Source organism: Rhodotorula paludigena, assembly GCF_050403205.1.
Source record: "Rhodotorula paludigena JCM10292 DNA, Rt_paludigena_JCM10292v1_ctg25, whole genome shotgun sequence".
Classification (NCBI taxonomy): domain Eukaryota; kingdom Fungi; phylum Basidiomycota; class Microbotryomycetes; order Sporidiobolales; family Sporidiobolaceae; genus Rhodotorula; species Rhodotorula paludigena.
This window is the reverse complement of record NW_027481433.1, coordinates 54566-70117: the sequence shown is the minus strand read 5'-3', so window position 1 is coordinate 70117 and position 15552 is coordinate 54566. Positions and strand designations below refer to the sequence as shown.

The 15552-nt window shown below is 61.5% G+C and overlaps 7 protein-coding genes across 7 annotated transcripts; 2 read left to right on the top strand and 5 right to left on the bottom strand.

Moving 5' to 3' along the window:
• Positions 1-218: 218 nt before the first annotated feature.
• Positions 219-1877, top strand: JCM10292_006440 (uncharacterized protein; the record flags this gene model as incomplete). The annotated part of the gene is made up of 5 exons (XM_076649503.1): positions 219-378; positions 461-732; positions 796-1470; positions 1537-1647; positions 1710-1877. The coding sequence occupies 5 exons, from the start codon at positions 219-221 to the stop codon at positions 1875-1877; spliced, it is 1386 nt and encodes a 461-aa protein (XP_076504884.1).
• Positions 1878-2070: 193 nt separating this feature from the next.
• On the bottom strand, positions 2071-4668 carry JCM10292_006439 (uncharacterized protein; the record flags this gene model as incomplete). The annotated part of the gene is made up of 9 exons (XM_076649502.1): positions 2071-2195; positions 2267-2438; positions 2500-2577; positions 2701-2780; positions 2851-2944; positions 3011-3195; positions 3273-3856; positions 3917-4396; positions 4454-4668. 9 exons carry the CDS (start codon positions 4666-4668, stop codon positions 2071-2073), a joined length of 2013 nt encoding a protein of 670 aa, XP_076504883.1.
• Positions 4669-5218: 550 nt separating this feature from the next.
• JCM10292_006438 (uncharacterized protein) lies at positions 5219-6161 on the bottom strand (the record flags this gene model as incomplete). The annotated part of the gene is made up of 4 exons (XM_076649501.1): positions 5219-5569; positions 5623-5633; positions 5691-5809; positions 5986-6161. The coding sequence occupies 4 exons, from the start codon at positions 6159-6161 to the stop codon at positions 5219-5221; spliced, it is 657 nt and encodes a 218-aa protein (XP_076504882.1).
• Positions 6162-6564: 403 nt separating this feature from the next.
• Positions 6565-8113, bottom strand: JCM10292_006437 (uncharacterized protein; the record flags this gene model as incomplete). The annotated part of the gene is made up of 2 exons (XM_076649500.1): positions 6565-7093; positions 7989-8113. The coding sequence occupies 2 exons, from the start codon at positions 8111-8113 to the stop codon at positions 6565-6567; spliced, it is 654 nt and encodes a 217-aa protein (XP_076504881.1).
• Positions 8114-10363: 2250 nt separating this feature from the next.
• JCM10292_006436 (uncharacterized protein) lies at positions 10364-11168 on the bottom strand (the record flags this gene model as incomplete). The annotated part of the gene is made up of 2 exons (XM_076649499.1): positions 10364-10995; positions 11060-11168. The coding sequence occupies 2 exons, from the start codon at positions 11166-11168 to the stop codon at positions 10364-10366; spliced, it is 741 nt and encodes a 246-aa protein (XP_076504880.1).
• Positions 11169-11513: 345 nt separating this feature from the next.
• On the bottom strand, positions 11514-13871 carry GPI1 (phosphatidylinositol N-acetylglucosaminyltransferase; the record flags this gene model as incomplete). Its single annotated transcript, XM_076649498.1, has 11 exons — positions 11514-11625; positions 11682-11719; positions 11776-11840; positions 11896-12010; positions 12071-12210; positions 12266-12466; positions 12528-12660; positions 12719-12833; positions 12890-13019; positions 13073-13274; positions 13338-13871. 11 exons carry the CDS (start codon positions 13869-13871, stop codon positions 11514-11516), a joined length of 1785 nt encoding a protein of 594 aa, XP_076504879.1.
• Positions 13872-14228: 357 nt separating this feature from the next.
• JCM10292_006434 (uncharacterized protein) lies at positions 14229-15507 on the top strand (the record flags this gene model as incomplete). Its single annotated transcript, XM_076649497.1, has 6 exons — positions 14229-14676; positions 14742-14807; positions 14865-14970; positions 15031-15097; positions 15163-15262; positions 15332-15507. The coding sequence occupies 6 exons, from the start codon at positions 14229-14231 to the stop codon at positions 15505-15507; spliced, it is 963 nt and encodes a 320-aa protein (XP_076504878.1).
• Positions 15508-15552: the final 45 nt, after the last annotated feature.

Sequence of the window (15552 nt, the reverse complement as noted above, 5' to 3'; positions counted from 1 at the left end):
ACAGATACTTCCCACTGACCTCCAAACCTGCCGACAGAGTGTGTGCCGTGCAACGCCGGGTTCATCCATCGCCTCTCCTCTCCGGACCCCTGCTCCTGCTTCCGCACCGGACGCTCCGTGTTCTTACGCTTTCTTTTCTCGTGGCTTTTCGCGCCGCTTCTCTTTCGTGCTTCTTCTCCATCTCGTCGCCCGCCTCTCGCTTTCAGCCCGCCTCCATCATGTCGGCGTCAAGCCCCATGTCGGCCGCCGAGCGGCATCTCAGTGAGATGGATAGGAAGGATGTCATCTCGCCCATGGCCCTTTACGAATCCTTCAAAGAGCGCGTGCTGCCTGTACTCCACGACCCCGCTATGGCGAAGCAGAAGTTTCTGATCTGCGGTTGGTCCCCTCTCGTCAACCTCTCGTCTGTCTTGGACACCGCAGACCTCGCTGATTTTGGAGTACACCTACCATCGCGCAGGTTCCGTATGCCTCCCCGAAGCCGCACTCCACCCGAGCGTAAAGCCCTACATCGATGCTCCGGCTCTCGAATTTCTTCGTTTCCCGGCCCGCACGCAGGCGAGTCCCACGCCGAGATCCGTAATGACGTGTCACTCGGCTGATGCCAACGTTCTCCAGGAGATTCACATCGCGCTCCTCCGTGGCGGCAAGGCACCGACCGCTGGAGACGTCCGGAAGCACCTCGCTGAGCGCTTCGACAACGCTCTTCAGTATGTGTCGGGAGATTCTGAGGTCTGTTGCGCTTGTTCCGGAAAGATCTTACGACTTGCTGACTCGGATCTGGATTCTGGGCAGCTTCTGAGCTACCGCATCGGGACCTCGGAGCACGCGAACCATTTCCTCTACATCCGTGTAACTGGATCGCCCTTCCCGCACGACGAGGACGATGGAGATCGTGACCAGCTCTCCCGAATCGCACACGGGAACCACCACGGCCACAACGTCCGCTTCCTCATGATGCCCGCATGCGCCGTCTACTTCGCGCGGCAGCTGATCGATCAGATTCGGCCGCTCGTTCCGTACTTCAGGGGATCCGACGAGGAATGCAGCCGAGACGAGCGCAATGCCGACATCGATGCACGCAACATTCGTGCCGGCTTGCATCTGGACCTTTTCTTCACAGCCCACGCTGTCCTGCTGCGCCACTGCTTCAAGATCGGCGAGGCGGTCACGGACTACCTCCAAAGTCAAAGTCAGACTAATCAAACGCTGTACGACTCGATGGCCATCAATGCTGAGGAGCCTACCCATGCGTTACTACACGCGGTCGTTCAGCTGCTTCGCGGAGCCGACATGCGTCACATTGTGGCGACATGGGAGTTGACCTTGACCCCGCTCAACAAAATGCTTTATCGCGAGTACTCCTCGCGCAGCGATGTCAAGAAGCTCAACGACCTCACGCCGGAGGAACGAGAAGATCCTCGGCCTGGTTACGGGCAGATCTCCGAGGTCATGAAGGCAGCGTTCGAGGTGCGCAGCGCAGCCATTCGAAGTTCAAGAGATGGCCTGCCCTGACAACGTGACGTTCTCTTGCAGGCTTGCATGGCCACACCTCACGGCGACCACTCGCCGTACTTCGTCCACTCGCGCGCAAGCCCGCTCACTCTGCAGGTTCCTGCTTCACCGAGGAGCGGCCAGCCTTCGCCAGTGCGTAGCGCGCACAATACGGCACGAGGCTTGCGCTCATCCTTCTCACCTCTTCTGTGCAGACGTACCTCACCCCGGAGTCGGCAACACCCAGGTCACCGCTGCGCCGCCGGGTCAGCGACGCTACCGGGCGCGCTCGCCACCGTGCTAAAAGCTCCATCACGAGTGCGAGGGATTTCTTCAAGAGATCGCCGGGCGGCAGTTCGAGTCCGTCGCCGGGCGGCGCGTGAATTCGCGTCCACCCGTTCACCCGATCTGTAGTCTCTTCGCCATTCGTCATTCAGCACTCCGTGGTCTCGCTGTCGTGTAGAGCGATCGCAGCGAGACGAGAAGACGCTGAGATCCAGAGAAGGCAGAGCGGTAGTGCAAGTACGGCTACAACACGTCGGAAGATACACGAGCAACCGACACGAAGACACACCCTCACGGGTTGACGACGCGGAAATACACGCCCGAGCCGCCATCTCCCGCAACGATAGCCTCCTCGACGACAGCGCCGCGCGGAAGCTTGACGCCGGCAAGCGAAGGCACCGGGAGCGCTGGACTGACTGCGGGTCGGTAGGAAGTGCGTGAGTTCGCCTGGCGGCAGAACGAGGGTGTTCCAACGACCGAGACGCACGCTGCATCCGCTTGTGCGGCATCGGGCTTGTCGTTCCGCTGCTGAGCGTGCTCTCCGCCTTTGCCGGCCCATCGGGCAGAGCCGCAGCAAGCGCGGTGGGCGAGGCACCGGAGTAAGGTAGGGGCGCGAGATGCTGCGGTGTCGGAAGGTTCGAGCGCTTGCCCGTGCCGAGCTACGATATGCAGCGAGGTCAGAACCGCCCAGAAGCGCTCGAGACTCGCACGGAAACGTACCTGGTAGTGCTCGTTGTAGCCCCAAACGAACACGTCGCGACCGTAGGCGGACCCATCGGCATGCTTGACGGCATTGTCCTATGAGAGAGTCCGAACAGACGTTAGCGCTGCGCATCAACTCTCGCGCTTGGCAGATTGGGTACAGTGTGCAATCTGCTGGTAGCCGAGCCTATGAAAGAAGCATGGCGTAAGACGACTCACGAGCACGACAGCGACATGGCCGTCTCCGGCCTGAATGTCCTTGATCCCGACACTCTCGACCTTGCCGGTCTCCTCGTTCCCTAGGGACGCGACAACCCAAACATCAGTAAAAGGGTTCTAGGTTAGCTCAGACCGAGCGGAGGGACGCACACTCGCGCAGACCGCTGACCGTCTTGACGCGAACAGGACTCGTCGCATGCGCCCACTGCCCGTGACCGAGCGCGCCGAACTGGCCCTGGCCGGACTGCAGAAATGGACTAAGTCAGTTCGATGCTTGACGATTCGTGCTAGAAAGCGGTCTGCGACGCACCGCGAGCAAGTCGACGCCCCTTTCCTCGGTCTTCGCGACAAAGTAGCTGACGTTTCCGCCGGCGGCGATGCGCGTGCACGCCACGTGTGCAGGGCGGTTCGCGCCGCCAGAGTAGGCGGGCGCGCGGATGAGCGGGACCTCGGTCGGTGCCGGGATGAGAGGGTACGAAAGCGCCGGACCGAGACCTGCGCACCGAGAGCGGTGAGGACATGATCGATAACAGCAGACATACGGGAATGTTGAGAAGCGGAATGCGACGCACCGAGCTGGCCGTAGCTGTTGGCGCCCCAGCCGAGCACCCGCCCTTCGGCCGATCCACCAAGCCGCGCCAGCGAATGCTTCTTGCCGGCGACGAGTTCAACGACCGGTACGCCGCGTAGGCTCGGAATCTCGTGCAGCGTCGTGCAAAAGTGGATCGAGCGCTCGAGCACAGCGTGCTGCGCCGGGTCGGGGTGAAGCGTGATGCGTGCGGGCTCGGCGTGGGTCACCAGCGCGGCGGGAGAAGAAGATGGGACGGGAATGTCGAGGAAGGGGATGACCTGTCCCTTCGGGTTGGGGTCGTTAGGCGAGGGAGGCGAGACGGCGGGAAGCAGGAGCGGGTCGATCTTCTTGGGCTGCGCCGGCTGCTTGTCCCAGCCGAGCTCGTTCAGGCGGTCTTCGGGCTCGAGGAGGACGGTGAGTGCGCCGGCGGGGGACGAGCCGGGGTGAGGTGGCGAGAGAAGGGAGACGGAGCGGACTCCGAGCTGGCCATACTGGTTGGCGAGGAGGCACAGTGGCACAGCGAACGACCGTCCGTGGGAAGTCAAGGCAAGCAGGTGCGATGCGCCAGCAGACAGGGACGTGAACCTGGAGGAGGGAAGTGCGTCAGGTACTGATTGGGCTAGGGAGCGAATCCCTGGGACGCACTTCTCGCCTCGCGCTAGCGGAACGTCCGGCTTGAGCTTGAGCGTCTCGACGCTGCCGTTCGCATTCCTGCCCCAAAGCGTCCCCTTGCCGAGCAGCCACATCCACCCAGCGCTCTCGACCTCCCTCGGGAGATCGACCACGTCCGACGATGCGCGCTGCATGCGCTTCTCGCTCGCCCAGACCCAGACCTCGCCCTTCTTCGACAGGCCAAAGACCTTGCCCTCCTCGGTCGGGACGACCTTGATCAGGTCTTTACCGGTGAGCGTCTTCTCGACAGTGCCCGTCTCCTGCGGGCCAGCGAAGCCCTGACCCCACTGCAGGACGTCGCCCTTGGCATCTACTGCCACGCCGTACGTCGCCGAGAGAGCGAGGTCGCGAAGGACGAGCGAAGAGAGCGCTGCCGAAGCAGTGGGGCGCTTGACCTGGTTCGAGGTGGAGGAGCCGGAGGGAGAAGCGACGCCATGCGAGTTGCGGCCCCACCTGGATGCGACGACTCAGTCAGCTCGGTCCATGAAGCATGCAGGCACTAGTACGCACAGGAAGACCTCCGGCTTTAGTTCCTTTGCCTGACCCGGTTGCCAGTTCTTCTTGCCTGGTTCCGCCTCGAGATCTAGAGCGTTGGCGTGCTGACTGTAGCCGTACAGTGCCAGCGCAGCTGCACCAGCTGCGCACGGAGCGCCGAGTGCCGCGGATGGCGAGGCGGACTTGGACGATCGGGAAGTGCTGATGAGGCGGCGAGGGACAGGGCGCATGGCCGGCTTCAGTGAGGGGCGCAGCATGGTTCTTGAAAGTGCTCTGAGTCTCTGCTGAACTGCGCAGTCTGCTCGTCGAGGTGGCCGCGAGCGACTTTGGCAGAAGGTCAACTGCGTCGTCCGGCCCAACTCCTTGCCATCGACGTCTTCCTCGCTGTCGCCAGGAAAAAGTCCTGCTCTCTTGTCGACGATCTGAGAACTGGCTCATTCACGGATGCTGTCTGGCTCGCTTTCCTCGCCTTCGTCTCTCGCATGACTGGTCCGACGGGCTCACTGTGTGGCGGCGGGCTCCTCCGTCTCGGCTGACTGGTTTCGATGCTCCCTGTGTCTCCCGTCACTTTCAAGTTGGCGCTGTTGACAACGGTCGCTGGCCACATGTGCACAAGTCGCTCGTACGCGGCTGGCTGCCTGGTGCTCGCACCTTTCGCTGCCAAGCTACCTGCGTGAAATACCTCTTGGCTTGCGGCCGCTTAGGGCCAGCAACTTTGCATGCCAGCATAGAGAGATGGGATGTGCGCAATGCTTTACACATGCTACACCGCAGAAAAGACTAGATCTGCATGTACGCGCCAATCTCTGCCATCGTGGGTACTCGGTGCTCCTCCGTCCGCTCGGCCACGACGTCCGGTGCGAGGGCGCCTATGCCTGACGTTCTGGTGTCAGGCTGGTCCATCATTGACAGTTCCTGCGCCTCCGCTGCCGGCAATTGCTTGGCCTTCTTGCGCTGCGGCCCCTTGATGCTCTGGAGAATCCCGGTCGAAGCGATCGTGTCACGCTTGATGTCCTCCTGGGTATACGCTTGCCATTGGCGCACGTCGGCGCCATGAGGTGCAGCAGGGGAGCGTGTTTGCAGCGCAGCAGTGAGGGCGGCGTCATCGTTCATGAGCTTGAAGCCGTACCGCTGCCATGCAAGCGTGAGTGCATGACAAGTTGAGTAAAGTGGCCTGTGCGCACGCTGAGCTTCCCTGCGGGTGCCGGAGTCAGCGTAGTTGTCGAGTCGGGCAAGCAGGGCCGGCACGCACGCTTGAAGTTGGTGTTGTCTGCGGCTGACACGCCGTACGCTTGGCGCAGGATTGACTTGACCTCCTCCATCTCCTTGTCAGAGCCCTTGACCCGCACAAGAAGCTCCTGGCCGGTTCCACTGTTGGACTCAGAAGAAAGTCAGGCTCCGAACTGCCTAGTGGTATGTGCACACTCGTCTCCAACCGACAAGAGCGCCACCGTTGCTTGGGTGTGCTAGCAGATATTGCAGGCCCCGCATGAAAGCGTTGACACCCTGGGACTGTACGAGCTGAATGTTTGTTCAAGGGAGCGCACAGCTCGAAAGGCAAAGTGCCCACCTCGGGCACGTCGAACGCATTGCTCTCGCGCTCCTTCTTGCGCTTCTTGGGCGGCAGAAGCGCCATCTTAGACTCCTCGTCCTTGGACCAGACATGCTTTGCATTGTTGGCCGATTGAGAGGCGGGCACATTGGGTGGAAGGTGCGGATCCATTCTGCTGAGACGCTACGCGGTCATCAGCATGTCATTTCTGGGTGGGGCTCCAAACGCACAAGCAATGCAAGCTGTAGCAAAGGTAGCAGTTGTATGGAAGCTGGCGAGGGCGGCACCAGGCTGCCACCAGCGAGGGCAGGTTGAGCACGGGAGCAATGCAGGCTGGGCAATGCCGCGCGCACGAGCGGACCGGGCGGCCGCGGCAGGGCTATTTGGCCCCACACAGTAGTCTGTGCGCGCAGTACAAGCGCCTGCTCGCGATGTGAGCAGATGCGGGAGAGCGAGGTCAGAAGGGGTGCTTCTGCTCTTCCACGAGGGGATGTGGCGCAGTGCACTTGCCAAGATGCTGCTGTGGCAGTAGAATGAGACAGTCAGCCGTTGCAGTCAAAGAGACATAGGCCGCTTAGCCCTTCACGTCTGCCTCCTCCTCGTCTTTTGCACGACCAGGAACAATATCCTCCTCTGCTGCACGCTTGTCCATCTCGAGCTTGACAGATGCCGTGAACGCCGCGCAAAAGGCTCTGAGCGCATGGCGACCAAGGGCGAGAAGGTAGGTGTGGCCGGCCTTCGTGAAAGGGCAGTTGTCGGGCCGGACCTTGCCCTCCAAAATTGTGTACGTCCACGCTGCCCAAGTCACGATGAGGTCAAAAGAGAACTTGGCTGCATCGACAGGCGGTGTGGGCTCAATGCGCCCGTCTGGTCTGAGCAAGCGGTCACCAGGGCCAATGATGAGAATGCGAAGGGTCGGGGCAGACGAGAGCGCCAGATCTTGCTCAATGATCTGCTTCATCTTCTCAATGGCGACCCCTGTTGGAAACGGGATGTTGCCCTGCCAGATTGCGGTCGACGTGAACTGGGCCGAGTGCGCCTGCGTCGACGGGAGGCCTGGACCCGTGATGGCAACGCCGCGGATTGGGTACAGTAGAATCTGCCTACAAGAAACAGGTTGGGAGAGCTCGTCTCTGTTTCTTGTAGACATTTGTTTCTTGCAGGCGCATGACTTTGGCTGGGAAACAGGGGTTTGGGAGAGGCCCCCTGGGTTTCTTGCAGACGTATGTTTCTTGTAGATCTGCTTCTTATAGGCGGATTCTACTGTAGGCAATGTTTGCCTCATGGAGCTCGACCGTCTTGCTGAGCGTCAAGTTGTAGTGCTTGACGTACTGCTTCCACGCCACCAAACGGAGCGGGACCACAGTGAACGTGCCCGCCTCAACAGAGACGTTGTTCGGGTGGCACTGTCTTGCCGTGTGCGCCCAAAGCCGTACCTGCTCGCATTCGCGCTGGACAAGAACAGGATTGCCGCCTGACCTGTCTGCACCATGCCCGTTGCAAACTTTGAGTGGGTCTGAGCAGCCGCGCAGCGCCTTTGGTGACGGTCGTCTTGGTGGAGATGATAGGCATGTTGTTGCCCATGCACGCATTGTTGCAATGAAGCTGATGGTGTGAGGGCGCTGGCAGGAATCAGCATGACTCTGGAATATTAGCTGGAAGATCACGTACAGCGTACAGTAGAATCTGCACATAAGCAAGAGACCTACAAGCAAGATCTGCCTACAAGCAAGCCAAATCCCCTTCCCGGTCACGGTAAATGTAAGCTACAGCAAAATCTAAAAGCAAGATCTGCCTATAAGCAAGGGGTTGACCCTGTCCCAAAGGCTTGCTTGTAGGCAGATTTTACTGTAAACAGCGTTTGCAAAGTTGGCATACACATTGAGCGTACTCGCCTGGCCAGCCGAGGTGTGAAGAACAGCCTTGACATCGTCCCTGTGTAGACGGCAAAGGCCAGCAGGTGAAGCCAGAGGTCAGAAACAGTGGGTTTGAGCGCACTGCTTGCTCCAGCGCAGGCCCGGTTCCGAGACCAGGATGCCGGCGAGGTAGGGTTGCAGGCTGTAGATGTCCCATTCGTAGTTTGTGACGAGGTCGAGGAAGGTCGTGAAGACGTCGTGGAACATGAGGCCGGTTGATCCCTTCAGAACGCCAATGCAAGTGAGTTTCACGTGTCTTATGGTAACACGCTGGAGGACGCATAGGCACCTGTCGCTGCACAAAACCGAGCTTGACGACGTCAGGCGAGCGGCTTGTCGCGCCACATGCGTAGATAGCCTTGCCGCTCGTCTTCTCAGAATTGACAAGGCAGAGTGCAAGCGGCTGATCATCCGCCTTGTTGAGTTGGGGCACATGCACGAGCGTGTCGAGGTCGTTGAGGCCGAGATCCCGAGAAGTCTGCGTTCGATGCCGAGTGATTGCTCAAGGCTCAAGCCCCTTGCTCCACCCTGGTCCCGCCTTGCACGACGTTGCCGGACTTGCATTCCTGCGGGGAGGCGGTGCGGCCAATGGCGTCTTTGATGCAGAAGGTGCTGACCTGGGCATTGCGGCAAGAAGTGCGGCCATGCGCTGCTCCATCGGCAGGCTTGCGTGCCGCCATTTGAAGCCCTGCTCCTCCTTTGACGCCAAATACGGCGCCCTGCCCTTGCTTGTGGCGCTCTCCTTTGTCACATCTGGCTCGATCTCGACGACGAGGCAAAAAGACAAGACGCCGAGCGCGTGAAGGAAGGGAGAAGGGAGATCAATCCCGTCTGCGGCTAGCCATGTGCTACCAAATTGTCCTCAAGAGACGAAGCAACAGGCCGCCATGCCAAGGCTGCTTGAGAGTGCGCTCATTGTTGTCGCTAGGCGGTACATCGGTGATAGTCTGCAGAAAGACTTTGTCATTCATCCATTCCCCTTTGCCGTCTGCTCACAACGCACTCTCTTTTCCGCCAGGCTGCACGCATTCCTTGACCGCTCAGCAAGACATGTGCAGAAGGAGGGACCCGACAGGCAGGAAGAGAGTCCCCCCCGGCGGCAAAAGGTTGAAGTACGTGCGATTTGCCACTGCTCTTCCATGAGGGGATGTGGCGCAGTGGTAGCGCGTTTGTTTTGCATTGCCTTGAGCAGTACAAGCGTACAAAAGGCCTCGGGTTCGAACCCCGACTTCTCCACCAGGAAGTGCGACCTTCGGGTTGCCTCCAGCTTTTTGACCTGCTCCTCGGGTCAATCTTTTTGCATGCCCGGCCTCCCACCTGCGCCCTGGTCATTATGGTCAAGCACTGACTATGGGTGTGCACCGGGCCAGTGCTGCCGCAGTCCCGCAGAAACAGGCACAAGCGGGTCAAACGTGCCAGCGGTTGACAAGAGTACCGCGTCTTGGTCTTCCGCGCGATAACCTCGCGCTCCGGGCCTTTGGCCGTGCGCCTCCTTCTTGCTTACAGCACATCAAGCTGCTCTCTCTGCTGAGTTGCTCCCAAGGCTTGGGAATAGCCCGACTTCCGGCGCAACCCGACTTCAACAGCAGCTGCTCCTTCTCGCCCTCGGGGCACATTGCTTGCAGTCACGATGCCCCTTCCTTGGGTTCAGGAAGGACACAGACCTGCTGTCAAGCTTGCAGGATAAGTGAGCGTTCACGCCTGACGTTGCCGCCCTCCTTCCGCCGCTGTAATTGCAACATGTTCATGCCCTACCTCTCGGCCTCCGCGCAGTTCGGCTCTCTTCCCCTCTTTCTCTGCAGATCTACCTTTTTGCACCTGCTTGGCATTGGACACAAGCCGCAGCGCAGACTGCCCCTTCCGCTCAACTCGGAGCCACTTCTCGCACGCGCAAAGGCAGGGGGTCCGTGTGCGCAGGGCTACAGGATCTCCTAGCTGCGCTCCCCGCAACCCGTGGGCATTTCTCAGTTCGGTTCGCCAATCGATTGCCTTGTTGAGAGCAGCGCACCGTGTCGAGGAAAACATCGGACGTTTTGCTTCCTGACCTTCTCAATCACAAATCGCACTGTCACTGCGACATCAGGCGTACGGCACCAATCCAAGCGACACAGTGCATCAAATGGCGTCTTCGGGTCACATTCACAGCCGAAGAAGACAAGGAGATCCGATAAGCACTGCAGGACGCTTCGGACTAGCATGCAGCGGCACAAGTAGCGGCGGCACCGCTTTCTGCTCCAATACACGGGTAGTATGGCGCAGCGGCAGCGCATCCATTTGGTGTTTGCGTAAGTAGCACAAGCATGCAGGACGCCATGAGTACCGGAGGACCAGCAGGAAAAGAAACGGTGGAGGAAAGACGGGATCGACTTTGGTTGGAAACCAAGACTCTGGACCGCGGACAAGTCTAGACAGTCTATCTATAGCATACAGCAACCCAGCACAATCGTGCCTACAACCTTAGACCTCCTCCTGGAACAACGGCACCATCCGCTTCATGCGAATCTCCATCCTCTGCGCCGTGCTCAGCCTCAGCTCCTGGTCGAGGGCGCGCTTGACCCGTCGTTCGCGCGACGAGGGTGCCTGCGAGTCGGCGGCGTACCACTTGACCGGCGCGGCGACGGGCGCGGGAGCGGGGGCGTGCGATGCGTGCCGCTTCGCGGCGCGTGCGTCGCCGCGCGCGGACTCTGCCTGCGCCGCTTCAGGTGACGCGGCGGGCGCGGGCGCAGCGCCGTGATCGAGCACCTGCGCCCATTCGACCGCGCGGCGCTTCGTCGCCGGCTTGGCCCCCTCGTTCGACGCTCTGCTCGCGCGCTTCCGTCCCGCCGCCTCGATCGCCGCGCGCTTCTTGCTCAGCGTGTTCGCTGCCGCCGCGTCGCGGATCGTCGCTTGCCGGAACGCGACGTTCTTCTGCCGCGACGAGGCGGCGTCGTCGGAGGAGGCGTCTTGCAGCGCGGCGGCGGCGTTGGCGAAGGGCGAAGAGGCCGTGTAGTGTGAGGGGTGCGAACGGTGCGAAGAGCGCTTGGCGGGGGAGGATGAAGTTGCCGCGCGGCGAGAAAGGGCGGCGCGGTTGTTCAGGCGGGACTCGAGGGCTGCGGCGGAGTCAGCCAGTCAGTATGAGGTCTCGTCTCGCCAGTCGAGTCTGAAGCGACGCACCACGCTCGTGAAGGGCCGCATCGGGGCTCAGCGAGGCGTGGGCCGCGCGAGCGGAGAGAACCGCGAGGACGCAGAGCGCAAGGAGCGTCTTGTGCGGGAGGAACAGCATCGTGGGTCGGGCGCGAAGCGAGCTTGTCTGCAAGAGTGCGTTGTCTCTGGAAGGAGAGAGAGAAGGCGAAGCGCAGCCCGATGCGAGAGGTCCAAAGATCCATTTCGACCGTTGACCTCTCTCGCCGAAGACGCGTCGCGACCCGACTTTCGCGTAGTGATCGGCCGCGCAGATCATCACTGCCCACCTCGAGCTCGTCGAAAGCTGCTTATTGCAGCAATTCTCGGACACTGCGCAGACCGAGCGCAGCGTGGCGAGCTCTGTCCGACGCTATTGTCGGCTCGACCCGGCCGGGAGTATTGCGGAGGACCAGACAACCCGGCCTGTGTCGTCTCGATGCCGGGATCAGCGCTGCTCGCTGCGCACGTTCTTCGGCGTGATGAGCGCACCTGTGCACAGCTTGCCCACCAAGGACAGCACGGCCGGCGGCGAGAACAGATCGCCGAAAATGCGGGCGCTGCGAGGAGCCGCAAGTCAGCTCTTGATAGGTCGAGCGAGACATGCGGGCCGTACAGCGAGGACAGCAGCGTTCCAAATGACAGTGGTTGATTCTGTAGAAGCGGGCTTGAGCCGATGGTGATGCGAGAGCGAGGGTGGAGAGGCGCACCGTGAGGACGAGGTGCGGTGCCGGCCATTCCTGCGACTTGTCAACCGCCTTGAGAACAACACCACCTGTCCAAAGAAAATAAGCAAAGTGCATGGACGCGCGGGGACCGGGAGCGCGCACCTGGTAAACGTCCTGGCGACTTGAGTCGCAGCAACAGCGCGAAGAGTGGGAAGGCGTTGAGCGCGGCGACGCCGATGAGTAATGCAGTCTCGACTGCGAGGATGAGCAGGCGCGACTGTGTCTCTGTAAGTCAGGAAGGGTCTGCTTGTAGGCGAGTAGAAGCGTGGGAACGGACCGAAGCAAACGCGAGGTAGAACGCCGCCAGAGTCGGGAAGACAAAGCTGAGCGTGACGAAGAGAATGGTGCCGAGGAGTAGTGCATCGACGTCGTACGTGGCCGGCTCGACGCGACTGCGCAACGGGTTGTACTTCCGTCCTGGAGACCACGAGCGTGAGTGGCGTGTCGTCGAGTCGAGAGACGAAAAGCGCACCCCGGAAGACGTTGAACAACGCGCCGAGCGTCGTCAAGCTCCAGCGGTACACGAGGGTGGCGACGACGTAGCAGGCGAAAAAGGGGAGCGTGAGGAGTGCGACGAGGTCGGCGGCGAGGGCGAGGAGCGAGGATGCGCCGAGCATTCCTGCGCAGCCAATAAGCGCGACTGGGAGGTAGCGCAGCACAGGTTCGAGGACGACTACGCGCATGGGGCTGTCAGAGAGGAGTGGAAGAGGCGAGCGCGACGGGGGGAGACATGCCATCTTCCCAAATTCGCGAGATGAAGAGGAACGCCCGGCAGATCAACGTTGCCACCTCGTCGTTGAGCTTGACCCCCATCGGCCAGCTGTTGAGCCAATCCAGCAAGTCGCGCAAGTAGGTAAGGACGTAGACCTGTGGTCATGGCCGGTAAGCGAGCTTCAGCCTGCAAGTCGGAGGCAGCTTTGCGCACCTTGACGAGCTGTGCAAGCGACTGCTTGATAGCTGCCGCGTTATCGCGGACGAACGTTGCAAGCGCAACACCGATGATCAGGTCATTGGCGAGCAGCCAAAGGAGGTTGAAGAACCTAGAGAGCGCAACTTCAGTCCTTGTTCGAGGAGTACAAGGACAGGACGCGCGCACCGAATGTAGGTCGCGTGCGCCGTAACATACTGCGCTTCGGCGGATCGAGCTTGTCGCAGGTCGTGCCGGAGGGTCGAGAAAGTTGGGACGAGTGAGGCGGCTTGCAAAAAGCGTGTATGTAGCTGGCGGCCTGTCAAAGAAGAGTGAACCCCTGCGGTGCAGGCAAGCGGAAGAAGATCGCACCAAAGCAGGACCAGTCGGTGATTGCTCCGAGGAGCGGTAGGCGGAAAGAGAGAACGGCAAGGAGGAGCGAGAGCACGCCGTGCAGCACGGTCGAGAAGGCGAGCGCACTGCTACGTACAACGAAGACCACGGCAGAGACTGCACGTTTATTGACGAATGTGTCTCGTCGCGGAGGCTGCAGCGCCAGGCGCGAGCCATTGATCTGTGCGCGGAAAGTCAATGGTCTTGCGACGAAGCAGGATGAGGATTGTTCAAACAAGCGCACGAGTGCAACGGCGTCCGCAAGCGTAGCTTCGCCACAGGGCGGAGACCGAATCGCCCCTCGCCGGTCGGACACGACCGTGAGCGATGCCGGCTGCCCATGTGCGCTAAAGTCGAGTCGCAACGGCTTAATCGATAATACTTCGAGGTGCCGTAGAGGGCGGTACAGCACGACAGCCGGATCTGGTACTGCTGAAGAGCGCCTCGCCGTGGACGACGACGGTGTCGAGCCGAGCGAGTTGAGCGGGAGGAAGGGCGATTGTCCCGGTTCAGCCGCAGAGCGCCATCTCAGCAGGACTTCGAGTCGCTGGTCTTGCTCTGACGAGCCACCTAACCTCGTCTCGAGCTCTGCTCCGGCCTCTCGTGCCGAGGGCGCGGTCGAGACGCCCATTACGACGGCCACGGTGCCTCTTCGCCTGCCCCAGCCAAACGCCTGCTGTTCTGAAGCGCCAGAAGACCTCGCGAGCTCGTGCTGCACGCGCTCGAGGATGTTGTCGGGGAGAAAGAGGTGAGTGGGGGAGGGGGCGGTGCTGGACATGGCGGTGTTTGCGCCCGTCGCACGCGGCTCAGAAGCTCCCGCGGCGCTGCAAGTGCTGCTGAGCAGACAGTGTGTAGCCTTGATCGGTCCCCTGCCCACCAAAGCGAGGTCAGCGCGAGTTGAGCGACGCGCAGTGATGAGGATGCGACCGTGCGATGAGGGCGAGTGAGCGGGCGAGGCGGCGGGCGAGGGCGTAGAGCGCGGCGGTGAGAGCAGCACAGAGAGCAAGCCCGACCCAGCCGGGCACCATCCAGCTCGCCGCAGCTCGAGGTGCGCCCACGCTGTCCGAAGCTCGAGCTTCCCTCCGCTCGCTCGCTTCCCTCGATCACTCCGCCCGCCCTCTCTCGCGCACATCGCATGGCCCCGCCGTCCAAGAAGGCCAAGAAGGAGCACGTGCCCACGGGCGACGATCTCGAGGACAACTTTGTCCTCGACGACGAGTTTGCTGCCGGCGCCGCCTCGGACAGCGACGACCCGCTCGACGGGCCCGTCGCCGACCTCTCGGACGACGCGGGCGCAGTAGCGGGCTCAGACGACGACGAGGCGCCGCGGGCAGCGGGGACGAAGCGCGCGGCGGGCTCGGACGATGCAGACGACGCCGCGGACCCGCCGCAGAGCAAGCGCGCGGCCAAGAAGGCCAACCAGCGCAAGAAGGCGAAACTGGCAGAGGTCGGAACGGACGACCGGGACCAAGACGACACGGCTCTGCTCCCCGTCGAGGCGCTGGCGGACCGCCTTGCCGAGAAGCAGCGGCGGGCACTTCCGAACCTCAGTGCGCTCGAGCTGGACGAGCAGCGCATTAGCCGTGCGTCGCCTCGCGTGTATCCTGCTGGCTCCTCCGACGCTGTACTGACTTGCTCCAACCCGCAGAGAGCTTCATTCAGGACACCTCGGCCGTGTCGACGCGTGACTCGCTTCTCGCGTTCATGAAGGAGGGTGCGTTCAATCACTTTCGCCTCATCCAGGACGATTCGCTGATCAGGGTCCTCACAGCACTACCTACCGCATGCAACACGCTCGCCAAAATGCCGAAAGCGACGGGCTCGCCACGCATCATCGTCGTCGCCGGCGCGGCGCTGCGAGTAGCAGACCTGTGCCGGTGCGTTCGGGCCCTCGAGTCTGAGTAGCGAGTTCAGCGCTGACTTTTTTCGATACACAGAGACGTCAAGTCGTTCAAGACCAAGACGAAGGACGGTCTCATCGATGTGGCAAAGCTCTTCGCGAAGGTCCGTCCCGTCTCTCCATAGGCCGTCTGTCCTGCACGTGCTCATCCCTCTTTGGCGCCGCACAGCACTTCAAGCTCTCGGAGCACGCCGAGTACCTCAAGAAGACGCACGTCGGCATCGCAGTCGGGACGCCCAACCGAATCGAGAAGCTCCTCTCCGAAACGGGTGCGTCCCGTGCCCCCTTCTCTCGCTCTCCCCTACGCACCGTTCTGACCCCCGCCTACGCGACCGCAGACTCGCTGCACCTGACGCACCTGTCGCACCTGATCCTCGACGTGTCGCACCTCGACAGCAAGAAGCGGTCGCTCGTCGACCTGCCCGAGGCGCGCGCCGACCTGTTCCGCCTCGTCGGGAGCACGGCCGTCATGGACCGCCTCCGCGAGGGCAAGATGAAGGTTGTCGTGTTCTGAGCGGTGCAGCGCGCGCACTTGCGACTTTCTTCCCTGAGCTCGAGC